The sequence below is a fragment of the Manis javanica genome, chromosome 4 (genome assembly GCF_040802235.1).
Source record: "Manis javanica isolate MJ-LG chromosome 4, MJ_LKY, whole genome shotgun sequence".
In the NCBI taxonomy this organism is placed as follows: Eukaryota; Metazoa; Chordata; class Mammalia; order Pholidota; family Manidae; genus Manis; species Manis javanica.
Window position 1 is genome coordinate 11,408,760 of NC_133159.1, and position 26,192 is coordinate 11,434,951.

A 26,192-nucleotide genomic window follows, 5' to 3' on the forward strand; every position below is an offset into this window, starting at 1 on the left:
TTTATTAAGAAGGATTTTTCCCCCCAGCATTTTTGGTTAGGAATTATCAGAACTAGAACAGGATTCCTGTTTTGCTTTAAACGTTTCATTCCTTTAACAATACCAGGGAGGGTGAACATACAGGCATTTCCATCATATTTCTACACGCTATTCATAGACTGTTCTTCCAGGATCATTATCCACAGAAGAAATATTTGTTGGCATTAACCCGAAAGCAAATTGTCAGCATTGTAGGCTCCTAAAACAGTGATGAGTCGTTCTGACAGGTCCACAAGCATTTATAAAATATCTCCTATGCCAGGCACTATGATACGAATGAGGGCACTTTCCAAAGAGCTCTCAGTCTCATGCGTGATCGTTTCCATCCATTACGTTGAGAACCTGTCCTAGAGAGCTGGGAAAGGCTTCCTGGCAGAAATGACCCCTAGACATGTTTGCCAGGTGAGGAGAGAGTAAGTAGGGAGTGAGTTCTAGGCAGGCAGAGGTCTGGGACATGTAACAGCCTACCTTGTATGAAGTAGTCAGTAGGGAGCAGGGGAGGACACGATTAGGGGTTAACAGGAATCTTGCTGCAAGGGCCTCAGGAGGCCTTGACACCCCTTTATGAAACTTGGGCCTTGGCCTGCAGGTGACTGAGCCATTGAAGAGGGTTGAGCAGAGGAGCAACATGATCAGATTTAGGTTTCATGTAGATCATTCTGGAAGCAGAATGGAAAGATAAACTTTCTTGAACTACCATAAAAATTTCCAATAAAACTATTATTTTAAATAGTTTTAGTCAAATGAAGGCAGAAGATTAGTTGTCTGCATTTTTTTTCTTTCTTATAAAACAATCTTTTACACATATTTGACTTTGTTTGATTATTTCCTGACTGGATTATAATACAGTTGTTGAGAAAAAAAATATTGAAACTAACATCTTCTTTTTAATTTAAGGTTACAAATAAAAATTATGTCAGATTCCTCTCTGGCTGGCAGCAAGAGAATAAACCTCATGTCCTTCTGTTTGACCAAATGCCCACTGTACCACTGCTGTACAAGGTATTTTCTTCTGGGGTAATGCTTTCTCTACTTTTGGTGGAAAGAACTTGTATCCTGATTGATTGTCCTTTTTTCAAGTAATAGCTTAGTTGATGAGATATGTCTAAAGACCATAAATTTGCCTGAGCCCCTGCACAGTGATGCTGTTACTGTGCTAGTACTTTCCACACACATAACAGCATTAAATCTTCAGAAGAGCCCAAAGATACGGATATTATCCCTGTGTTGTAGGCCAAGATGCTGAAGCTTAGCATGGTTGTATGACCTACCCAAAGTCTCCCATCAGCATGGTTGACTATGCAGTTCCCTTTGAAGCCTGTCTGATTCCAAACCTGCCCGCTGGATGATGCCTACACTCACACCACTGGCACATCTCTGGTTAGCACTGTGACATGAGATAGGAGAGGAAAGGGTCCTGCTGAACCATTGGCACGGTCACTGCCATCTTCCGTAATTGGGGTACAGCTAATTCCTCAGACTCCATGCTTCCAAACCAGTACAGGTCTCAGTAAAAGGAATAGTTTGCATTATCTGTGGGGAAAAAATTAGTTGTGGTTCAGGTTCAATTTGTGGGTGCAATTTTCATGCATGGCATGCTATAGAAGTTCTGCAAGTGTACAGGGTCTGGCAGGCCCAAGTTAGCTGTATAAGCTAGCGCACGTCCCCACCCACTGATCACTGATTTGAAGAGGTCACACTTGATTTGTAATTTTGATGCCATGCTATCAATTTAATTTATTCTCTCTATTATGCCCTAACAGTTAACTGCTTTTGCATACAAGGATTATTTGTCGTTTGGATATGTGTATGTCGGTTTGAGAGGGGCAGAAGAGATGACGAGGCAATACAACGTCAACGCCTACACCCCCACCATCTTGGTCTTTAAAGAACACACAAACAAGCCTGCAGGTGCTCTCCAGGTATGTCACATTTTATCTCGGCCTCCATATAAATAAGAGGAATGAATAAATTTGTTGTCAAGACTTTCTCTCACAAGACTATTTTTTAAAAGCAAAATGGAACAAAGCAAGTCAAGAGAAGAGATTAGTTTTAGTTTCTGCTTTCAGAGGCACAACATTTAAAAACCAGTTTTTCATCTGAGTTAGCACCGTTTTGCTTCAAAAATAGACTTGTGACAGAAAGTAGAATGGTGGTTGCCAGAGGCTGGGGGAGGGGGGAAATAGGGAGTTAGTGTTTAATGGAGACAGTGTCAGTCCAGGAAGGGGAGAAAGACTTGGATGGTGGTGATGTTGCAGAAAATGAATGTACTTAATGCCGCAGAATTACACACCTGGTAATGGTTAAAATGGCAAATCCTATGCTGTGTATAACCTTTTACCTGTAAAGTGCACCTGTAGAAAATCAATAATCTTAACTCTAAAATAAACTACAAAATAAATTTAAGTATAAAACACTAAAAAGGAATGTTAAAAAAAAAACCATGAACTAACTCAGAGTATATAAGTGAATATTTATCTGATCTTAAGTAGAGAAGGGCTAAAAGCATTAGGAAAAAATCTTGTTGAAAAATCTGAACTTGATTGTAAGTTTAAAATCTTAATATAGGTACTTTAAAAATTTTAAGTTAAACAACAATCTGGGGAAGTATTTACAACCAATATAGAAAATATTGTTATCTTTAATTTCTAAAGAGCTTCTTCTAATCAAAGAGATCAACACTAAACTTCCCAAAAGTGGCCACTCAATGAGTAGAGTTTTCTTTTGAGATGATGAAAATTGTAAATCAAATACATTTACTAAATTACTAGTACAACAGATACTTTATTAATGTGTTCTTTCCAGACAGAAAAAATAAATGTGTTCCCCAACAGCAAGTAGCTTAGTGTGACACCAAGCACCAGTTGCTTCATGGAGCTGTAGCCAATTTGTCCTCATTTGCTATGTAGTATTTATGGCCACATTATAATTTGCTTATTCATTCTTCTGTTGATGGACATTTGGGACGCCGGAGTGGTGTCGCCATGAACATCGGCCGGGTCCCGGTGTATCTGAGCACACGTTTCTCCAGCAGCTCTCAGAATGCGGTTCACACTCTTGGCGAACCACACGCGCACCGGGGTCCCAAAGACCCTTCAAGGGAGTCTGTGAGATCAGTCTCCAAGACATAATCTGTCCTCTTTCTCTGTGTTGACACCGCTGATGGCACAAAGTCATGGCGGGCAGAACTACCAGCGCAGAAGCAAGCGCATAAACCAAGGGGCAGGCAGCAGGTACCGCCAGGGTGTGTTTTTCAGTCCTGAGCACTTGCCATGAAAACAGAGCAGCGTCATTTCCCGTAATTCCCTTGTGAAGCAGTAAGAAGTATTAATTGTACTGATAAAGACCCTTGAGGGCACGTCTTTAATACTTGGTATGGCAAAATGGGACGCTGTATCAAGCACTTGTGCCGCACGCCTGAGTACAGAGTGTCTTGAGGACAAGCGTTTGTGTGACTGCTGAACTCGTGAATTTCGAGCTAGCCACTTTTTTGAGTGGAACTTCAAAGAATAACTGACAGGACTGTGGGCGTTCAGACTAGGGTATCTGGCAGATATTTTTGCAAAAATGAATGGAGTGAGGCCGGCACTTTAAGGGAAACAACTGGTGGTTTTTGTTGCCAATGACAAAATTCAGGCTTCCAAGAAAATAAGAATTTTTTAAAATTAGTATCAGCTATTAGGAGCTTGACAGCTTCTCAAAACTTTCTGATGAGATTAGTTCATCAATGAGGTGCTACATATATATATCACATATATATGTGATAAAATTTGCCAACATTTGGAAGATTAGTGAACCAGAATTTTCCAAATGACCGACGCATGATAATACAAAAGTGTGCATGACTAAAATGATCCATTCTGGGTGCAAGGTGATCAGTGAATTTTTATTTAACAAAGTATTAAAAGTTCATTGAATCCACAGAGCAACCTTTAAGAAATGCCATTCATCGAGTTTTGGTGTAGTGGCAAAGAATATCCACAGTTATCTCAAAAAGCTATGAATATAAACCTCCCTTCTCCAGTGTGTATCTATGTGAGGCTAGATTTTTCAACCAAAATACGTCACTGCAGGTTGCATGCAGAGGCAGATAGGACACCCCACCTGTCTCTGCTATGAAGCCACCAGACCTTGAAGGGATTTGTGTAAATGAGAGGCAGTACTACCCTCCTCACTGAAAATTTTTGGTTTTAGAAAGGATTTTTTTTTCATTTAATAATGTTACTTTTGTTAACATTTGTAGGTTCATTATTATTTTTAAAGGACTCACTCTATTTTGAATTTCTCTTTTGATTTATATCTAATAAATATCAATAGGTAAAAGCCACATAAACACAGAGAGGACAAGTGGTGATTCTTTGGCATCTTGCTGTGCTCATGGACAGTGACTGTAGTGGGGTATGTGGGGGAGACTTGATAATGGGGGGAGTCTAGTAAACATAATGTTCCTCATGTAACTGTAGATTGATGATACCAAAATTAAAAAATTAAAAATTAAAAATTAGAAAAAAGCCACATAAACAGCAGCTCTCTGGGTTTCTCAGTCTGAGACCAAACAATATGGGAACTGTTGATCTAGGGTATATCTAGTTGCAAAATTGCTGGGTCCTGGTGTATGCAAATCTTCAGCTTTTTTAGATACTGTGCTTTCCAAGGTGATGGTGCCAGTTTACATTTCCGCCAGTCATGCACGGAAGTTCCATTGCTCTACATCCTTGCCAACACTCACGCACTGTAACTTTTCTGAGTTGACTGTCTACGTAATAGTGTCTCATTGTGACCCTGCTAGTGTTTCCCTTCATCACAAGGAAGCCGAGCATCCTTTCATCTACATGTGGACCTTTTGGATTTCCCCTTTTGTGACATACCCGTCAAGTCTTTAGTCCATTTTTTTCTGTTGTCCATCTGCCTTTTTATTAATGAGTTATAACTAGTTATTTACATGGTCTTACCTATTTTTAAGTATCTTATTTGTATGTGTGGCAAACATCGTCATGCATTCTGTAGCTGGTCTTACCATTCTTTCTACGGTACCCACCCCCATTTTAAATTATTTATTTGACTGTGATACAGATGTAGAATGGTGTACATACCGGTAGTGTAGAGCTCACTGAATTACCACAAAGTGAATACACCCATGTTAGCATCACTTGGGTCCAGAAATAAGATGTCAATACCCCAAAAAGGTCCCCTCTTCTTCCCTCCCAACCACTTCCCCTCCTTCCCAAAGGTCAGCACTGTCCTGTTTTCTCATACTGTAGATTAGTTTTGCCTGTTTTTTAATTTTGTGCAAATGGAATTGTATGGTGTCTCTGGCTTCTGTCAGCTTGTGTTTGTGAAGTTCATGCATATTGTCTGTGTCATTTGGCATGAATATGCAACAGTGTATCTGTCCCCAGTGTGCTATTGACAGACATTTGGGTCTTTTCACTTTTTGGTTATTTGACTAGTTGACTGTATTCTTGTACTTGGTATGTTTTGATGAACATAAGTTCTTACTTTTAATATATTTACTCATGTCAACATTTTCCTTCATGATTAGTTCTTTTTGCTCTTGATTTAAGACACCTTTCCCTACACCAAGATAATGAAGATATTCTACTCATGGAGCTTCTAAAAGTGTTATAGTTTTGCCTTTTATATTTAGGTATACACCATCTGGAAATAGCTTGATACCTGATAGAGCAAATTCTCTCACTTTGATTTTTGGATTTTGAGGGGTGGAGGGCTTCTTTGAAAGTATCTTGGCTATTCTTGGCCTTTTTCTATACACTGTAAATTCTGTTTGTCAGGTTCTGTCAAACAAAAAAAAAATTTGTTGGGGTTTTATTGGTTTTGTACTGATTCTTAAATTAGTGTGAGGAGAAGAGACATCTTGACAAAGTAAAGCCTTCCAACCTGTGAACATCATAGATTGGTCTCATATGTTTAGGCCTTCTGCAATATGTCTCAATAAGGTTTTAGGACTTAAAAAACTTTTTTTTTCCAGTCTATTTCTGGGTACCTCATTTTTTGTACTATTGCAAACGATATCTTTTTTACTGTACCTTCTGTATGCTGGGATTAAGTAATACAATTAATTCTGAAATATTAACTGTCTATCCAATAATCTTGCCAAACTCTCTTTTTGACTTAAATAATTTATCTGTACCATCTTTAGGATTTGCGAAGTACACAATCATGTCATCTGAGATTAAGGACAATCTTGCTTCTCCTTTTTCCAGCCTTTATTTTATTTCTTTTTCTTAATACTGACCTCTGGTGTGGCATGGAATAGAAATGCAGTGATGGAGGGCACCCTTGTTCTTGATCTCCGTTTCCCCAATAACTATGAGGTTTGCAGAAGGCTTTATACTTACAGATAACTCTTTATCAGATTAAAGAAATTCCTTTCTATTCATTGCTAACATGAATGGTGCTGATTTTTATTAAATGCCTTTTTCCACATTCATTGAGATTATCCTGATTTTTCTTCTTTAGTCCTTAATCTTCTATAATGTGCTAAATCATACTAATTTATTTGCTAATGTTAACTTGCATTCATGAGATAAGTACAACAAGAATCATGATTTACACTACACTTTTGGTATATTTCTGGACTCAGTTTGCTAACATTTTCCTTGGGATTTTTGCATTTATGTTCAAAAATGAGATTGACGTGTGACTTCTCTTCCTCATGATGTCCATGAGAGGTTTTGCATCATGACATGAGTTGGGTGTGATCCCCGTTTGAAAGATTTTTGACTCCTTGATTCACCTTGTTTGGTTATAGAACAATTTAACTTTTCTATCTTTTCCAGATATTGCTATATTTTTCTAGAAATTGTTTTATTTCATCTAAGTTTTCAAAGTTAACTTTCTTTGTAACTTCCCCAACACAGTGATCCTCCTTGCCATCCTCGGTATCAGTTGTTTGCACCTTCTCTCTCATTTTCATGATTGGTTTTACCAGAGGTTTGTCAGTATTTTTAGCTCTTCCAAAGAACCCGTTTTGGCTTTGTTCATTCCTTGTTTCTGTTTTTATCTTTATTATTTCCTTCTTTCTACTTTTATATTTTTGCTATTTCTTTTTAACTTATTGATATGGATGTCTAGTTCACTAATTTATTTTCTGTTGTATTCATTTTAACATCACTGTCCAGATACTCCTTTACCGACATCCCAAAGTTTTGATAAGTAGTATTTCATTAGTCATTCAAATTCAAAATATTTTCTAATATCCTAATATGCTTCCTTCTTCACGCAACAGATTATTCAAAGTGTGTTTCCTAATTTAAAGGGGTTTTCTGGCTTACATTTTAGATAGATTTCTAGGTTGTGGCCAGAGACCCTGCTATATATAACCTCAATCCTTCAAAATGTATAAAAGCTCATAATAACAGTCATCACCATCCCGTTTTATAGTCTGCTTTTTAAACTTAGTAACTTTGTTACTTTGGGGTTTATTTTTAATTGTTCAGTTTCCTACAGATATTAAATGGAAGTCAATTTTGCCTAAAATTCAAAACTTTTTAAATCTGGCAGCATAAAACAGTATACAAAGTTCTCCATGGAAAGACCACTTGATTGTCCTTTGACCTGAAATAACTGTATCATTGCTTTCAGCCCTGTGTTGTTGAACTCGATCACCACATGTTTATTTGCTCAAACAGGTCTGTCTGATTTTGTTATATTGCTTAACCAGCATCAGCCACATTTTTATTGTGGTCAATATATTTTGATCTTGTAAGCAAAACCCATTTGCAGTGAGAAAACTGAATAAAAGTCTACTGTTTCTTGGTTTTTCTCCAGGCCCGAGGTATGAAGAAACAAGTCATTGATGAATTCATCACCCAAAACAAGTATCTATTGGTAGCCAGGCTCACCAGCCAGAAGTTGTTCCATGAACTCTGCCCTGTGAAACGGTCTCACCGACAGAGGAAGTAAGGACTCCAGGCTTTGCCTGGGCTTGTCACTGCGGTGGAGAAGCCATTGCACATTGTGCTGCAGGGTGATTAAACATCTGCCCTGTGGCTCATTCTTTATGTAACAAATACTGAATGATGGCTATTATCCAGGGGTCATAGGTCCAAATTATGGGATGTGTCGGCCTGGCCTAGGGGTCAGAGAGCTCCCTAAGATGTAACACTTTAGCTGAGACCTGAGGGATGAGTAGACTTTAGCAAGGAGTCAGGAGAGATAGGGTCACTTTTAAGAAGCATGAAGTACAGAGGGTTACTATTCCAATGAGAGAATTCCACACACGGCGAGTCTTTGGAGGTCGTAGAGAGTCTTGGAGAGGAACTGGGATAAGGACTAAACAACAGGGAAATGTAGGATACGGAAGAGATACTAAAATAATTAGCTGGAAATGGGAAGGCTGTGGCATACTTCCTCATACGGAGTATCTGTAAAGTCTGGAAATACAGGAAAATATTTATTATACCTCTGTCATATTCTGAATCAGTGGCCTTGAATTTAGAGCTATTTCATCTGTGAAAGGTGTCTGGATGTGGAAGAAAAACATTGGTCATATTATTTGAAAATATAACTAAGGTTTTCTTTAAAATGAGAACATTTCCCTGTGTTTCCAGACTTTACAGTTTCCTAAATTTATATACTAAGAGAGAAGACAGACTTTAATCAGATATGAAGAAGAATATCCTGGACTCTAAGGATTGTTGCTTACACCGCCTTCAAAAATACCCCAAATCTATGCACTTCTCACCTTTTTTACCAGTGCCACCCTAGAACAAGCCACTGTCGCCTCTTATCAAGACCCCCAAGTTAGCCTTCTAACCAGACTCGGCTTCCTTTCCACTCGTGTACCTTCCAGTCAGTCCTCCACACATCGGCTGGTGATCTTTCTGAAACCACGAGTTGGGCCAAGTCACTCTCCATCGCAGGTTTTTGCACCTGCAGTTCCCTCCGCCTGGAAGGCTCTGACCCATTTCCTCTCGGGCGCACTTCATTCAGGTCCCTGCTCAGCCTGTCTCCTGAAGCGTGGCTCCTGTATCTTGTACTCTCTACCCTTCTCTTCATTCTTTGTCGTAACATTTGTCACTACTTGCTGTGATATATCTCTTCTCTTGCCTGTCCCCACGGGAATATAAGTTCCACAGGGCAGGAGTGTTGTCCGTCTTGTCTTCCCTGGTAGGTAGTAAGTACTCAGCAGTTACTTGGGAGTAAACAAAGGATCGCCTAACTTCCCTTTGGAACCACTGCAAAGGAAGCCCCCTGGAAGGAGGCTCAGAGGCCCCTGAGATAGACTCGACCTGCCTGCCTGTAGTGGAAGAACCAGAACACGTGGCTCCTGAAAGCCCTTCTGCATCAGGGACCCAATGGCCATCGCTGTAAAAGAAATTCCTGAATGTGGTGAAGTTTGGTTTGGGGAAACCATCACCAATCTGGAAGAGAAGCAGGTCATTAATGACTTGGAAATCTTTCATTAGATTCTTCCAACACACAGCATTCACCAGTAAACGCATTCACTTCTGTGAGACCAGCATCCCTCTTCTTCACCCTCACTTGGCATTAGAGGTTCTAGCCTTGGCCTGGGGCTTGGTTATAAAGTCCTCTCTGTTGTTGTGCAGGTACTGTGTGGTTTTACTGACTGCCGAGGCTACCAAGTCGAGTAAACCCTTTGAGGCATTCCTGTCATTTGCCCTGGCAAACACACAAGACACAGTGAGATTCGTGCACATCTACAGCAGTCGGCAGCAGGAGTTTGCCAAGACCTTACTACCAGACAGCGATTCGTTTCAAGGAAAATCAGCGGTGAGTCACGGATTCTCTCTCATCCCAAGCTCTTCACAAAGCACGTGGCATTTAAATCTGTTCCCTTCTTTCTTGGGAGTTCTGAATACCAAGACCAGAAAGCCAAGGAATCCCCAAGCCTGTTTTGAAAGTCTACTCTTAAAACAGTCTCTTACCCTAGTGAGTTCGCATCCCAGATTTTCAGCCTTAGGCCATCCCAGAAAGCATCTTTCCTGTGAGTAAGGATTAAAGAGCATCTGTTCTTTCAGCAGATTTTCCCCCAGCAGGTTTGATCTTGTGATACCTAGTTTGTAAAATCTTTCTTAGGCTGCTGACAGTCCGCTTTGCGGTTCCGCCCTCCTCGCCATCTGCCTCTTTCGCCTCCCCCAGTTGCCCTCTCCTTCCTTCCCTCCTCTCTCATCACTCTGTATACTCAGAAGCATAAAATTCTTCTCTTTTTCATCATTTTGGTAATCATGGAAAATCTCTAAAAAACAAAGGTTTCCTTTATTTATAAATAGTAAGTCAGAGGTTATAGAACAAAGTCTACTGAGAAGAAAGAGCTTTAACTTTTAATAGATGCTTTGGGAAATCACCATACAAATAATGTCTTTTGTCAGAACAATGTAAATCTCTTGTAGATATTGTATACTCTTCCACTGAGCATATTCTTGACTTCACTAGACCCTTTTTTCCATCCTCCCTGAAAAAAAACACCAACAAAAGTAGCTTACCATTCTTTTGAGACTTAAATGGTTTTCTCTCTTTTCCGTCAAGGTGTCCATCTTAGAGAGGCGCAACACAGCGGGAAGGGTGGTGTACAGAACCCTGGAGGATCCCTGGACCGGGAGCGAGAGCGATAAGTTCATCCTTCTGGGTTTTCTCCACCAGCTGCGCAAAGACCCTGCCCTCCTGTCCTCAGAGGCTGTGCTCCCCGACTTGACCGATGAACTTGCCCCTGTAAGCATGTGGCCCAGGAGAGTGGGCACCAGGCAGGGCTCCTGAGCTCGCAGAGCCTGAGACGAGGTTGGCGACAGCGCTGTGTCAGGGGCGAGGACTTCTTCCCCCGGACTCAGGGGTTCAGTCCTGACCACCGTCTCTTTTTCTCTCTCAATAGGTTTTTCTCCTTCGGTGGCTCTACTCTGCCTCTGACTACATCTCAGACTGCTGGGATAGCTTATTTCATAACAACTGGTAAGAATATTACTAGATTGAATTTCTGTTTCTCCATTAATAGCAGATCCACTGTGTTTCTTTTGAAACGAGTCTATCCTTTGAGTTCAGTATATACTCAATGAGGGCACGTGGGAGAATGTTTATACATTTTCAACAGCGGTTCCCCTTTCTCTGTCTTTCAGTATCTTCACTTTTTTTCTGCTCCCCTTCCAGAGTGCAGGGCCTGGGATTGTCCTCTTCATCAGGGCACCTCTGGTACCCAGCCCAGGGCCTAACACATGGGGGGCCTAGTGTATAGATGCACAAGCCAGTCAGTGGATTAATCAGAGAGGGCGGATATCCCACTCCCACCCCCAGTAAGAATGTCGGCTCCTGAAGGACAGAAACACATCTCATTCATGGTTGTGATGCTTGGCACCCAGCATAGCTCCTTTTTGGAAATGGCAGGCCTTTGATGAGTTTGTGGGTAGATAAAATTTTTTTAGAGCACAAGTCCTAGAGGAAATTGTGAAAGGTCAACTTTTTCTCCCTACTCCAACCCCTCTGGGCCGTCTCTTAATTATTCTAGCCAAAAAAAACCAATTAAAACAAAGGAAATAATAGCACAGACTCTTTTTTTTTTTATTAAAGTATCATTGATATATAATCTTATGATGGTTTCACATAAACAACACAGTGGTTTCAACATTCACCCATATTACCAAGTCCTCACCCCCGCCACTGCAGTCGCTGTCTGTCAGCATAGTAAGATGTTGGAGAGTCATTGTCTTCTCCGTGCTGTACAATAGCACAGACTTCTTAGTCCTTGACAGCAGACATCAGAATGTTCTTCCATGTTCACAACGTAAATCCATTATTGCTCCTCTTACTGTTTTCTCCTGCAGAATTTATTAAGCACAGCCTATTACGCTGAGACACAACATCGAACTTTGAGAATAAGTGATCTGTGAATTAGAACAATGAGAGAAAAATCTCTGCTTTCCTCGTTTCCACCCCCAAAAACCCCTGTGTATGAAATTAGAAAGTGTTCGTTGGTACAAAAACTTTTCTATTTGGGAATTTTCAACGGGAGCTTTTTGGTTGTTTTGTATTAAGCCAGACTGAAGAAACCTAAGGCCACTGCTTGACACATCACAGCAGCCCTTCTAGCGCTGACCCGAATTTGTTCACTCGTTTCAGGCGGGAAATGATGCCCCTCCTGTCCCTGGTCTTCTCTGCCCTGTTCATCCTCTTCGGCACCGTCCTCATTCAGGCTTTCAGGTAGGCCCGTGGGGCTTCTCGGGCCGGTTTCCGAAGGCTGAGCCCCAACCTTCATGGTTGTTTCTACTCTTTTTTTTGTTTTTTTGTAAAACTCTTTTTTTCTTACTTTAGTGACTCGAATGATGAGCGTGAGTCAAACCCTCCGGATAAAGAGGAAGCCCATGAGAAGGCGGGGAAGGCCGAGCCAAGCTTCACCAGAGAAAACAGCAGGTTTCTCTAACAAAACGCCAAACCCACCTCCCCTCAGCAGGAGACCCACAGACCACATAGTCTAGTAAAGCAGTTTGATATACAGTGTGTTGAGCGCTCCGGCCCACCTCCCTGCGTGGGAGCTGCAGGTGTAGGAAGTCAGCTGCGGATTAGTGATAACTGAGACCCTCTAGGCATTTAGACGCAGCACCTGTTTATCTCCTACTTGGTACCTTTGGGTTCTCACTCTGCAGTTTAATAATGAGGGTGGGAAGCAAAGCATGTCAAAGAGATGCTAGCTGAGCCAGAAGCAGAGAAGGCTATGTCACTTCAACTGTGTCAACTTCGTCCTGCCCTGAAGCCACTTCTCTGCAGCATCTGAAAGGTTCTATGTCAGCCCAAGACTTCCAAGGAGGGACTAGCCCATCCTGCCCGTGTATCAGGATCGAGAATGTCAAATAACATCTAGTCTGGTTAGAACATAGCATTTTTTTCCACTTGTACGTTTTAAAAATAATAGTATTCCCCTATCCTGATAGCATCTTAATTCCTCACTATTTGCCCACAGCAAGATTCCTAAAAAAGGCTTTGTGGAGGTAACTGAACTCACAGACGTGACATACACCAGTAACTTGGTGCGCCTGAGGCCAGGCCACATGAACGTCGTCCTCATCCTATCAAACTCCACCAAGACCAGCCTACTACAGAAATTCGCTTTAGAGGTCTACACATTCACTGGGTGAGCTCACACGTGTGTGTGTGTGTGTGTGTGTGTGAGAGAGAGAGAGAGAGAGAGAGGGAGGGAGGGAGAGGTGGAGGGAGGGAGGGAGGGAAGGAGAGGGAGAGAGCGTGCATATTCAGGTAAAGAGGGGACTAGAGGAAAATGATATCCCCTCTTTGCATGAAAGGCTTTATCCATGTAGCGAGATGTTGGCTGTGACCTTTCCAACCCAGAAATCTAAGCCATCACGAGCGGACCTTTGCCCCACCTTGACTTCATGTCCTGATGATTCTGAGCAGAAGAGGTTGAACTCAGTCTTCTTCCTTGAGCCTTTTCAGGAAACTGTTCCCTAGCATTTGTGTATTTTCCTGAAGCCAGATACTGAGAGTGGTGTAAGTGACACCCAGCCGGGGACCAGGAGGTAGGTGAGCAGAGCCCTCCAAGCCCCACAGAAGCCCTTCCATCTTTCTGCTCGGACCCCACCCAACACACAGCCCTTCTCTGTTACTTGAAAGCTGACTGAGGCACTTATGTTCCCAACAATTAAGTGTGCCAGGCTGTACCCTAAATCTTTGCTCTGTTCTTCCTTCAGGAGCAGCTGCCTGCACTTCTCCTTCCTGAGCCTAGATAAGCACAGAGAGTGGCTGGAATACTTACTAGAGTTTGCTCAAGATGCAGCCCCAATTCCAAACCAGTATGACAAGCATTTCATGGAACGTGACTACACTGGTTATGTCCTGGCTCTCAATGGCCACAAGAAATATTTCTGCCTTTTCAAGCCCCAAAAAACAGTGGAAGAGGAGGAAGCCATGGGGTCATGCGGTGATCTTGACTCTTCCCTGCATCTGAGTGACTCTCGAGGGAAATCATCCTGTGGCCTGGGATCCAGGCCCATCAAAGGAAAACTGAGCAAGCTGTCCTTGTGGATGGAGCGCCTGCTGGAAGGCTCCTTGCAGAGGTTTTATATCCCCTCGTGGCCTGAACTAGACTGAGAGGATTTCAGAGAGACTCGAACTCCTCAGGCTTTTTTAATAGGCCCCTGTGAACAGGTATTTTCAGGACTCAAACTATCACAACAGACAAGAGTATAGGTTCTAGATTATTATTCTACAACCACGGCTAGAAGAATCTTTCCTTTGTCCCGTTCCAACCTAGGAGTGAAAAACACCACAAGTTGGATTCCCTACATCCAAATATTTCCCTTCGGGTTTTTGTTCCCTCATTTGGATGCTGCACTGTATCAAGTAGACTCCTCATCCCCTCTTCCTTCGTTGTCTGTGTCGCCTGCTCACACCACCCTCCTCTGTCCTGCCTCTGTGCTCTGGGAGAAGCACAGGGCACAGCCCTGCAGCGGTACCTGGACGGAACCTCAGAGCCTGGCGTTGCCTGGCGTTCTGGTCCTGGCGCGCCCGGAACGTCGCTTAGCCCCTCCCCTGCCCTCCTGGCCCCTGCTGCGCCCTGCCATGGTGCATGCTGTGACCGTGGAACAGTCCACAGCGGCTTCTAGGCCCTGCATCTTCAAGGAGGCCTTGTTCCAAGCAACCTTACATTTAATGGTTTTCCAGCAGAAAATGGCTACAAGTCTATTTTGGGGGTATGCCCTCCAACCGTTGATCAGCCATTTAAAAAGGCAGGAGATGAGTGGGGATTCTGCGTGTGAGTTCGGTTTTCTTCCCATGACAAGAGAAGGGTGGGCTGGGTGGCGACCGAAGCGACCCCTCTGTGAGCGTCCCAGCAGCGCCTCCCCAGGGCTCCGTGTGGCCAGGGAGGGGTCTGCACGGCGAGAAGCACTGTAATGACTTTGAGCTCTTTATGTATGTGTTTTCACATGCCCTTCTGCCTCTGTCAGTTTTAGGGTATGGATATTAGGAGCCATAACTTGTAATCTTGTTCTCTGAATGTAGAGATAAGCTGCTATAAGCCAGTAGATGGTGAACTGAAGACATATTCCCCTCTGCCATGAGTCAGTTGGAGAAACCTCTTCACTCCAGTGATGTCTCTAGTAAAGCACCAGACATGTCTTTGTATTGAGGAACTTAAAATTTCTCAACACTTGTTCTTGGACACTGTTACCCCAAAAGCACTGTATCTTCAAGCTCTCTTTTATGGCAAGTGAGTCAAGACTTATTCTAGACTCCTCTGTTTTGCAGAGGGCTTACTCTGAGCTTCTGGCCTATATTTTGATGTCTCGTCTTAAGTGTTTTCACTCTTAACTTAAAACTGCTTCACAAGTTTACAGGGTCAAACCTGTTCTATCAGCACCCCAGCTTGCACTCCAGTGTACAGTGGACTCCAGGCTGGATCATAACCAGCCAGTTAGAGTTTAGCTTTTCTTCTTAGGGCTACACCACCAAAGGAGTTTAGATAGCTTCAAGGAGTGGTCTGTTCAATTGTCAAAGCAAATTGCCCTTTTATAAAGTGAAGGGTCAAAATCAGTGATGGGATATTTACTAAGTTGGTATTTCTTTAATCATAATTGTTTTGAACTAAGCCACTTGGATCCCAAATTATTTAAATATCAAGCTACAGTGGCCAGTAATAAATTATGAAAGCCCAGGAATTCCTAAAGATTTTACGAAGTTTTATAGCTTTGTTAAGAAATCACTGCCAGGCTTTATTTTTCCACATGATCCTCTAAAAATGGATGCTTACTCTGATGGCCCCATCTCATGGCACCTGGCCCAGGTAGACATAATCAAGCAATTAATTTGGCTCCTTGATGCCCTGTCCTCGGAGTTATTTTCTGGGTTATTTATAGCCAAATCACTTATACGAGTAGCATTTTGTTTCAGTGATAAGTTTTTATTTTTAATTGCTAGTACTAATGGGAATCTTAATTTCTGAAAACCAAAACCTCCCCAGATATGTTCATTTTTTTTTTTAGCATTAAAAATACCTTCAGATAACTGTACCTTCAGATACCTTAGTACATTTGTACTAAGAAAGTAATAATAGGATTGAAAACATTCCTGGCAAGTATTTCAGTCCAAAAATTCTGCAGAATTGGGAGCTGGTAGATCTGTCCCCCAAAAGGATCTACTAGACTAGGGAGCTTTTATTATAAATTGAACTTTACCCTTGACACCCAGGCCTTCTCTGTGAATGTTGGTCCATGAATTTGTTTACTTTTGTGTCAAATGATGAGCCATTGTCATGCTCAGCCAATGCCACCATTTCTTTCTCATGTATGTAATCACACAGACCTAATTTTGATTTTAAGTTCTCCTAATCTTCAAATGTCTTGAAACACTGCTATTTCTAGAGGTAGGCTTTTGCAGTTGCTATAGACTGTGCATCATATTAAGCAGATGGGGGTGAAAACTGGCCTAAAACAAGTCTTTATGGAATAGATGCCCATTCAAAAAGTCTTTTTTTTTTACTGTCCAGGTGTCAGTGGCACAATTTGTCTCACAGAGCTCATTAGCTCCAACTTTAAGCGACATTTCAATGAGCAAGACAGCCCTAACTGCCTTTGGGCACCAAGGTCTCGCTGCCGTCACATCATGAAAATCTGGTAGTAGTTTTCAAATAAGAGATTGATGCCCTCCTCATTCAATACATAAAATGTTTTCCTGATACAAAGAGAAATAGGATCTGAATGTGTTTTAAGTGATTTGCTTTGTTGGGGAAAAAGGATCAGAAGCAAACAAACTTCTAAGTAAAATTCTTTAAAAGTTGATGCGGAACATCTTTACAGATGAAAGACTGCTCACGTCCAAGTACCTGACGCTGGCCTCTGAAAACAATTGCAGTGTGGCAGCTGCTGAATCTGGCTGTTCAGTTTTTCAGGAAGGATTATACTCTCGAGACAGCTCTGAGAGGAAGGCGAACATTTTGCACTTTTGATACTCTTAGGAACAAATAACTTATTTGGCAAATGGTGTCTTTTTTATGTTGTTTTTGTTTTGTATTGTGAACAGGCACTGAAGCTGATGTTATTTTTGTTTGAAGAATCTTACAGACTGGAAACAAATAAACTATTTTAATGTGTGATCACTGTGAGTAGATCTTGCATTGCGAGATACAGTTTGATGATGGGCACATTATCAACAAAATTGAATTTGCTTGTAACTCAACACGTGCTTGCAATCTGCACGGCTGAGCCACAGATTCCGGGAATTGCTGTCATTGTGGGCGTGTCCGCTTGAAGAGCAGGTAATGCAAAACAGCCTTGCAGGGAGCTGGTGAAGGCCGTGCCTGTGAAGGGCTCTCTGGAGGCCAGCGGATCAGGTGGAGACATTTCTGGGGCTCTGCTGAGCTCTTCAGGGGGAGGTTTCTTTTACCGGGATTTACATTATTCCTTCAAACAGGTTTACATTTCATGATGGTCCTAAAACCAAAGTGCAGCCTAATCTCTCCAGAGGAGAAGCTATAGTTTAAAGGAAAAGACTAGAACTATGGAATTGCTTACACAGTATTATTTCTTAGGGTTTTTTTTGTTTTATCCCTCCAATTTTTAGGTAATCTTAAACTAAATTCTCTCCTTCCCCTTTATCTTCTACCATCTTTCATCAAAGGGAAAAGAAAATCACAAGTGGTTTGTTGTTTTTTTTTAATTAATCCAAACTCCTTAGAAACATTAGCTGTTTAGATTAGAGTTCTACTGAATGCCCAGACTTTACAGCTACTGATGACATTTTGAGCAGAAAGCTTCACTGGCATAAACTCTTGCGTCCTCCGACTGCTTGCACATAAATTCTTCCTGAGAATTTGTCATCAACACCATATGAGGTTTTACCTTGAAGAGCACAAGGTTCAGATGACTTTCGCTCTGGGGAGGGCACACAGCATCTCAAACAGCAGGTTAGCCGCCAGGAGGGCCGTGTTTCCTACCAAGAAGTAAAAAACCCAAGGTGAGTGCCGTGCAGACCGTCTCCAGGGGCCGAGGCACTGGGGACTCCAGCCCCCCTCCCTCCCTGCTCACTGTCCAGAGAGCTGCCTTCCATTCTCTCCTCCCAGCTGCCCGACCAGCCTGCGGACGTGCTCTCCCTGCCATTCCACCCCGTCAAGATCATTCAGAAACAGTATTTTAAAATTCAGAAAGTTCTTTGTTTACTCTGAGGACATTTTCCCTCAAAGAAAAACCTGTAATAATGATTTGTATTGTGTTTATTATCTACTCTGAGGCTAATAGGTCTAACTGTACACTGTTCTAAATTAAAATTATTGAGATGGCATCCGCTTTGCTTATCTCTCCTAGACCGGCTAACTCCGCACGTCATTAATTTTAATAAACATTATTTATGCCTCGAGAATTCCCTTTTCAATGAAATGTCAAAGGAGGATGGAACTGTGCCATCCTATCACCAAACTACAGGCCGGATTTTTTTCTCCTCTGCTGATGGGTGGGTGAGCTAATAATACTTAGCTGCCTCCCAGGAGTTTTGTTAGAGTTAATTAGCTCTTGCTTCTAAGGTATACAGTAATAGGCCTATTTTCCTCACCATAGGAGATACTAGGATCTGAGTTAACAAAAAGACCCATCCATCTGCTTATTACCTAGATTAATACTAGGTATTAATTTAAACTAGCAGCTACATACAGATCGTAACTTTTCTCAGTGACTCACCAGAAGGATCATACTGCGGCGAAACTTCCACGAGATCACATCCCACCACATTCAGACCTTGACAACCCCGGATGATCTCCAGCGCCTGTCCAAGATGGAACCTGAGTTGTCCACAGCGCTACTCATTTACAATGAAAAGCACCCAGTAGAGGCCACAGTGGATTCCTCCCGACACACACCCACCCTTTGACTTGAAACTTGATTTCCATCAGTCAACACCTACTGACTGCCAGACAAAGCAGAGACACGACCAATGCACAGGCCCTGCTCCCAAGGGGTCCATATGTGATGATGAAGGCAGACCAACCAGTCATCTCAACATCACGCGTTAAGGGCGTCAAAAAAAGCAAGTGTGAAATAGTATCAGCACACATAACAGCTTGAAGAAGTGAGAGAAGGCCTTAGCCTGGAAACACTTAGCTCAAGGAACAGACCCCAGGGTAAGGCAGCCCCAGCAGGGGAAAGACACCAAGATGGGGGTAGACATGGCTGGAAGACAGGATAAGTGAGGGGGAAGGTAGGAAGACAGTCGCTGTGTCTGAAGGTTTCCATTCCCGCAGGTGAAAAGCCTCGAAGGATGGTCAGCTAAGGAATGAGGATCGCGGGTTAGATACGTCTCTGATGGGAACTGGTGGGGAATGGCTTTGAAGAGGAAGTTATGACCATCGCCCTTTCTTAGAGGATATAAGATAATATATTAGGTTTAAGCAGTCTTCATTCATTTACTCAAAGATCCTTGAGTACCTACTATTTGTATGACAGGCTCTATTCTAGGCTCCAAGGGCAAGTACTGAGCAAAATGCCCAACCCTCCTGGAGCTTACGTCTACCTATAAGCACATCTCAATTCTGCCTCTCTGCACGTGCATTCAGCACACCTTATGGGAGCTTTATTTGGGTGTTTAAACCTCTTGACTACCTTAGTAGGTGGTTAATCCCATTATATACACTTGTTAAATTTAACCCCAAAAAGATAACTTTAGTGTTCTTAAGAGAGGGTACTACAGTATTGTCCCCATGAACCGACTACAGGGAGACCAGAGGCAGAAAGACCCACTAAAGGAATATTCCAATAAGAAATGAGGGTCCTTGGCAAACTCAGTAATTCCTAAGAGTATTCAAATCTACAGTCGGCCCTGAGAAAAAAGTAAAGGCCTCCGCTTTTAAATTCTATCCTGACTCCTAAAGACTCATTGGGAGTAAAGTGCAGCGTTAAGAATCCTCACCCCCAGGAATTGTCACTAATGGAACGTCCTTACCTGACTTGGAGTGAGACCTGCAATTTCAGGTGTCCCTGTCCCTGGGGCATAGGCAGGATCCAAGCCATCGATATCAAAGCTGATGTAAATGGGCTGGCCTCCCATCTGCTGCCTCACTTCCCCCATCAGAGGGACCAGCGACTTCATCCAGCAGTCTTCAGCCAGGACCACCCGGAAGCCCTGAGGAGGCAGGGATTGGAAAGTGGAGCTCAAGCTTCTGCATAGTGGCATTTCCTGTGTGCCAACCCCCTGCTAAGTGCTTTTGTGCACATCACACCTGACCTCAGGGTTCATGAGGAGGGAACTCTCCTGTCCCTTATACAGGGAGGAAGGGAGGGACCGTGATGATGACTGGTGGAGAAGCAGGGAGTAAGTCAAAGTGGACTTCCAAGGGTGGCCTCAGGAGAAGCTTGGCTAAATCAAGAACGAGAACTTCAATACAGCTCATGCTAGCACGTCCTGAACAGCCCTGTCCAGTAGACTGGCCTCTGCATGCTCTAAAAGCAGGGGACTTGGGTCTTTCCTGTTGGGGTCTTGTCACAGGTGTTTACCTGGGAGCCACTCCCCCTAGTGGGTATAAGGATGACGGGTAAAAAGGTGGCCACTTGCCTCAAGATGGGACCTGCTCAGCTCTCTTCCAAGCCAGCAACCTCTGAGGGGCTGGTTTGTTTCTGCTTGTCTCCCTGCCTGTGATGAGAGGCCTCCTCTGCCTCATGAACTAATGCCTTGCTCCTCTCTGCTCCACCTGACCCTCTTGACACAATCTCAGACTTAAGTCCCCATTTTCTGAACTTGATTATCAAAGCCACTGTTGAATCCATAGCCACCAATGAAATGAGTGGGCAGTGGAGAAGAAGGAACTTTGTGGGCGGGCTGCGGACAGTGGGAGGGGCATTTGGTCTGTCACCTGGCTCCAGCTGTATCTGTATGGATCCAGGGTCATGGAAGAGCCCCGGATGCCAATCTGCACGACGCGCGTACAGTCCAAGAGTCCCTCGTCCACGCACCGGCGGAAGGGGGTCCCGTGGTACAGCTTCTCCCCTAAGGCCTTGTCCGCCGTGTCCATGTGAGCATCCACGTGCAGCAGCCCCACAGGGCCATGCCTGATGACAGTAGGACAGGTAGCTCAGAGGCCAGGCTTCCTTATGGAGCCTGAGTCCAGCCACCCTCCAAGCCACCAAAATTTGATGACCACCCACAGCCATGCCGGGGAGACCTGGCATGAACTACTGGCCTTGCAACTGGTTTCTGTCTTCAAATCACTTAGCACTTCAGAACAATACCTCAGATAAGTCAGGCAGCAAACAGACGTGTGCTTAGCTACCACCCACTACCTCCCACCCGGAGTTTCTTCACTTAGAGATGGAGAGGGCTGGAAGGAGGAGACGAAGGGCGGTGGCTCACCTGAGCTCAGCTGAACAAATCAGAGCCACCCTCGCTTCAACTGCAACACTAAGAGCTCAGACCCAGCTCTCTCTCCGTCATCTCCACCAACCATGCCAGTCACCCAAAAGAAACATACCCTCTAAATCAAACACAGCTTCCAGAACAGACTTATACCTACCCACCCCCAACCAGAATGCCACCCCCAGGCTCTTTCCACATATGAATTCTGGAGCTGCCGCCGCCTGGAACCTTCTGTCTCTTTCTCAGACTAATTAACCAGCTAGTCAATCCCTGGGAGACTTGCACTACTGGCAAGTCCATCTGCTCATTCTCTGGGAAAGGGGTCTTTTCAGGAAAAAGCAGTGTCTCTCCTCAGCAAGCGTCACCACAGTGCTTGTCGGTGTTTGTACCTGGCCTTTGAAGCAAAACAGAAACTGGAGTTAACTGGGGTTGTTATTTCACGGGGTGCTCATCTTCCAAAAACAGAGGTAAATGCTGACCATGTATCCCAGAACAGATCTAGGGCAAGGGAGGGTGGCCAGAGGTCTTAATAATAAATTGCCTTGGCTCCCAGCTGATGACTGACAGAGACACCTGGAGAGCGATGATTTTGATCCGCAGGAGCAACTCAGTTGGGAATTTCCTATCACCCCAAATAACCTCAGCCAGCAGAGGTCACCTGGAGCCATCTAACAGCAAACAACTCATTCCCTAGCTCCTGCATTTCGAAACCTTGCTTGGGCCCAGACGCCTCAGACTTACTTTGTCGCCATCGCTTGCAATATAGGATATGTGATTGTGTGATCTCCACCTGCAAAGAGAAAAATGAAGAAACCTTCTGGAATATGGGTATGATTGGAGGACTGCGTGCTACACAGAAGAATTGTCAATTTGCCCAATTCTGCCTCCTTACTGATTAGACTGAAGCACGGTAACCCCAGCTCAACTAAGATCTTGTTCAGTGATGGGAAAATGGCCCCCTGGATGTCCAGGATTACATTGTCGTTTAAAAGAGGCAGATGCTAGCTCAATACAGCTCATGCTAGCACGTCCTGAACAGCCCTGTCCAGTAGACTGGCCTCTGCATGCTCTAAAAGCAGGGGACTTGGGTCTTTCCTGTTGGGGTCTTGTCACAGGTGTTTACCTGGGAGCCACTCCCCCTAGTGGGTATGAGGATAACGGGTAAAAAGGTGGCCACTTGCCTCAAGATGGGACCTGCTCAGCTCTCTTCCAAGCCAGCAAGCTCTGAGGGGCTGGTTTGTTTCTGCTTGTCTCCCTACCCCAGTGATGAGAGGCCTCCTCTGCCTCATGAACTAATGCCTTGCTCCTCTCTGCTCCACCTGACCCTCTTGACACAATCTCAGACTTAAGTCCCCATTTTCTGAACTTGATTATCAAAGCCACTGTTGAATTAAACAAATTAAGGTTTACAGGTAAAATGCCCAGAGCAGCTCTGTCCAATAGAACTTTCTACAATAATGGAAATGTTCTCTCTCAGCACTAGGCCTGTGTGAAATGTGACTCATGCTACTGAGGAACTGAATTTTTATTTAATTTTAATTAATTTAAATGTAAATAGCCGTATGTGGCTAGTGGCAACTGTGTTGGACAGCTCAGGTCTAGAAAAGTATTACTATAGATAATTAACTAATAACAATAATGGCTGACATTAATTGAAGCTTAACATAAGCCAGTCACACTGCGGGGCGCTGAGTATGCGCTTTCATTATATGCCCCTCACGTAATATAATGAGACAAATGTTGTTATTATTATTATCCCCATTTTACAGATGAAGAGAGGAAGCCTAGCTAGTAACAGGTAGAGCTCAAATTTCAAACCATGCCATCCAGAAACCACACCCCTCACCACTAGGCTCTGCGGGCTAGGCTCTCTAATTTGTCAAAAATAAATTTGGATACTTAGAAAAAAGGTCTGTGTCATTTTAACTATCTGTAAACCAGAAGAGAAAGAAACACTACAGTCAGAATGGGGCAGGGTAGTAGAGGACAAAGGGAAAGCTGCCCTAAAATATAGACCCTGACAAGGAGGAAAATACCCTTTTGCAGTTCACTGAATCAAGGATATTAAAAGCATATCCTCAAAATAGTTAAAAAGTCAGAACTGAGCTCGGTTGGCAGCCTCCCAGCCTTCTGTAGTCCTGGGATCAAGGGCCGGGACAAAGGTGAAGTGGGTAGAGAACTTGTCGGAATGCAAGTGATTTCAGGGATTTCAGCATTTTAATACAGTAGTTTCAAAACTCAAAATAAATGCCAAAAAAAAAAATCCATGATAAATATTAAAGAAAGAAAGGGTCAGGAACTGCGCTATTCTGAACCATATTGGAGCCAGAGGCCAAAGGGGAAAATCAGTAATACTTACAACTTTCCGGCACCCCTTAAATTTTGCTCCAAGCTGAATGCCTCACCTGCCTCACCCTACTCACCCCTGTCAATCATTCTCCTCCGAAAATTTTAATGTCCTCTCCCCAGGGACTAAAAGTAAAAATACTCTCTTCCCTACTGTCTCCATGTTCACCGTGGCTGGCCCTGAAGGAGTCGCTGTCCACCAGCTCTGAGCGCAGAGAACTACATTTGTCCCCAGAGACACCATTACCCAAGGTCAGCGGAATACACCCAGCTGCTACAATTTTCTGATAGGCCTCTCGAATTAGGCGGCAGCTGTCCTGAAGGTTGTAAAGATTGACATTGACATCGCCTAGATCTGCAACCATGAGGGACTGGAAGGGGAGAGCGCCCGTGCTGGGGTTGGCGGTCCGAAGCATCACTGACTCTTCCCGAATCCGTCGGGGTCCAAATCTGGAGGAGAAAGAACCATCCCGTGAGCCATCCCTAAAGGTTTAGAGGCCCTTCTTAAGGGGGCGTTTCTCAGCCTCCGCACTGTCAACATTTGGGGCAGGATGAATCATGACTGTGGGGTCTGTCCTGTGCAAGGTAGGGTGTTTAGCAGCAACTCTCGCCTGTAAATGCAGGTAGCCGTACTTCTCCAAACTGTGAAACACAAAAATGCCTCCGGACACTACCCGATGTCCGCTGGGGGCAAAGAACCACTGATTCAGGTTATATAACGAAGAGATGAAAAACACAGATCTAGGAGCCCACCCACCACCAGTTTACAAAATGGCATTAGGTAATTTCTTAATCTCCTGGAGCCTCAGTTTCCTAATCTGTAAAATAATAATGATGATATTTACCTTGCTTTGCTATTGTAAGAACAAATGGGGCCATCTATGCACAGCACCTTGCACTTAGTAGACATTTAATAAATGGTGGCACTTATAATACAGGCCATCAGTCGGATGAAAAACTGCTGAGCTGAATCAGAAATAGGTGATAATCAGTGATTAGGAAATTGATTTTCCTTCCTCTGACTTGATCGTAAGAAAATTGCCTAAATTTGAGCAATTCTTGAGTCAAGGGATATCTAGAAGTTTGGGGAAGAGGCATCCAGCTTCAACTGTTCTCATATGTAGTGTCCCCTGCCGCTACAAGCTGGGGGTACCCACAGCCAGCATTCCAGCTAGGCCCAGAGATCAGGGCGTGGAGCAGGCTCAGTCCACGAACCCCACTTCCTTCACCAATGAATGACACACGTGTTGAGCTCTCAGGGTTGTTCCATGATGGTGGAGGTAAATCAACTCAAATAATTAGGCGCATTTTGGAGCCGGGTACCAAATTCCAACCTGACCCCGGATAAACTGAAACGCCGGCCCGTGGGGTTTCCGTGTCCAGAGGCTGTCAGCCCAGCCACCTGGGCCCACCTGTCAGACACGTGTTCCCCAGTCCTTGGGGCCTTACCTCGCCCCGGGCCGGTTGGAGGTCCCAATGTCCAGGGGTACCCCGACGAAGGCGGCATCCAGCCCCTCGGGGGAGGCCTGCACCGGCAGCCGCATCATGGAGCAGACGCCCACCGGCCGCGCCACGAACTCGGAGCTGGGGGGCTGATTGCGGGGGGCGTCGGAGGCCTGGCGGCTGGGGCTGCGGCCGGGGTCGCAGAGCCCAGAGGCAGGACGCGCGCCCCCGCCGGCCCGCAGGCCCCGCGCGCAGCCGGACGCCAGCAGCCGCCGCATGCCGCCCGCGCGCCCGGCTGCTCCCTTCTGGCTGCTCCCACCCGGCTGCTCCCCGCAGGGCGAGCGCGCCAGCGCCGGACCAGGGCTCAAAGGGCACGGGCGACCCGGGGTTGGAGGGCAAGGGGAGGGCGCACGTCCCTGGCGTGCTGCTCACTCCCCTTTCTGGACTTTGGCCTCTGGCCTCTTTGGAAAATAGAGCCAGGCCCAGGGGTCCCCACTCACGCCCACCCGGACTGCCCCAGGTGTGACCCCCCAAAATCAGGTCCTTGGCAGCTTCTTTTCCCATTCCGAATAACATTTTTAAAACCCTAAAGATTTTAAGGGAAAAGCCTCTCTAAGCGAAAGAAACTAGAAACTAGAAAGAAAACTAGAGCCCCTGGTCTGCAGATTCTTTATTTCTAGGGCCCAGAGGGTGGAAACACACTGGGGGGAAAAAAGAAGTGATTTGTAATGAAATTAAATGAGCCACTGAGTGGTATTATAGGCTTTTTAATCTCTAGAGGTTGAGAGTGAATGGAAACAGCTGGGGTTGAGTTGAATGGTAGCCTTTACTTCAAGGTCACACATTACACCCCACACCACCCAGCCCCACTTTGCAGGAGGAGGGCAAATGTCCTAATGGCCAGTTCAGTGTTGGAAAAGGCTGCCAAGCAAGTTCCTGCCATTTTCTGAAACAAAGGAATAAACTAACCCCCTGGGGCCTAATTCTAGCACTGTTCTTCCCTACCGCTTGTCCTGAGCGTATCAGTTTTCTTACTTCTGGTTGTTCTT

At 44.3% G+C, this 26,192-nt stretch overlaps 2 protein-coding genes across 8 annotated transcripts in view; one reads left to right on the forward strand and one right to left on the reverse strand.

The window, feature by feature from the left end:
• Positions 1-17,113, forward strand: part of DNAJC16 (DnaJ heat shock protein family (Hsp40) member C16) — a 32,524-nt gene extending 15,411 nt beyond the window's left edge. For all 5 annotated transcript variants that reach the window (XM_036999880.2, XM_036999879.2, XM_036999878.2 and 2 more), the window contains 10 exons: positions 937-1,041; positions 1,803-1,961; positions 7,831-7,961; positions 9,612-9,795; positions 10,552-10,734; positions 10,892-10,968; positions 12,130-12,210; positions 12,322-12,420; positions 12,968-13,138; positions 13,713-17,113. In XM_036999880.2, the coding sequence (XP_036855775.1) occupies positions 937-1,041; positions 1,803-1,961; positions 7,831-7,961; positions 9,612-9,795; positions 10,552-10,734; positions 10,892-10,968; positions 12,130-12,210; positions 12,322-12,420; positions 12,968-13,138; positions 13,713-14,112 (1,590 nt within the window). In that variant the 3' untranslated portion in view covers positions 14,113-17,113. The remainder of the gene's footprint in view (positions 1-936; positions 1,042-1,802; positions 1,962-7,830; positions 7,962-9,611; positions 9,796-10,551; positions 10,735-10,891; positions 10,969-12,129; positions 12,211-12,321; positions 12,421-12,967; positions 13,139-13,712) is intronic.
• AGMAT (agmatinase (putative)) lies at positions 11,609-25,481 on the reverse strand. Of its 3 annotated transcripts, none has more exons than XM_036999882.2 (8): positions 25,150-25,481; positions 23,948-24,150; positions 22,096-22,144; positions 20,855-21,050; positions 19,948-20,127; positions 18,690-18,774; positions 17,859-17,949; positions 11,609-11,828 (listed from the first exon to the last, which is right to left on the reverse strand). In XM_036999882.2, exons 1-7 carry the CDS (start codon positions 25,419-25,421, stop codon positions 17,876-17,878), a joined length of 1,059 nt encoding a protein of 352 aa, XP_036855777.2. In that variant the 5' UTR covers positions 25,422-25,481; the 3' UTR covers positions 11,609-11,828; positions 17,859-17,875. The 3 variants fall into 3 exon arrangements, with proteins under 3 accessions (XP_036855777.2, XP_036855778.2, XP_036855776.2); XM_036999883.2 differs by lacking the exon at positions 11,609-11,828 and adding an exon at positions 17,088-17,420; XM_036999881.2 differs by lacking the exon at positions 11,609-11,828 and having other exon boundaries at positions 17,088-17,949.
• Between the last annotated feature and the right edge of the window lie 711 nt (positions 25,482-26,192).

Excerpts from the sequence above, each read along its gene's own strand:
- AGMAT (XM_036999882.2), bottom strand. The coding sequence starts at position 25,421 with ATGCGGCGGCTGCTGGCGTCCGGCTGCGCGCGGGGCCTGCGGGCCGGC. Across the intron at positions 20,128-20,854 it reads ACAGATACAGCTGGAGCCAG|GGCTTCCGGGTGGTCCTGGC; the intron begins GTGACAGACCAA and ends CTGCCTCCTCAG. Across the intron at positions 18,775-19,947 it reads CAGGTCTCACTCCAAGTCAG|GCGCTGGAGATCATCCGGGG; the intron begins GTAAGGACGTTC and ends CATCTTGGACAG.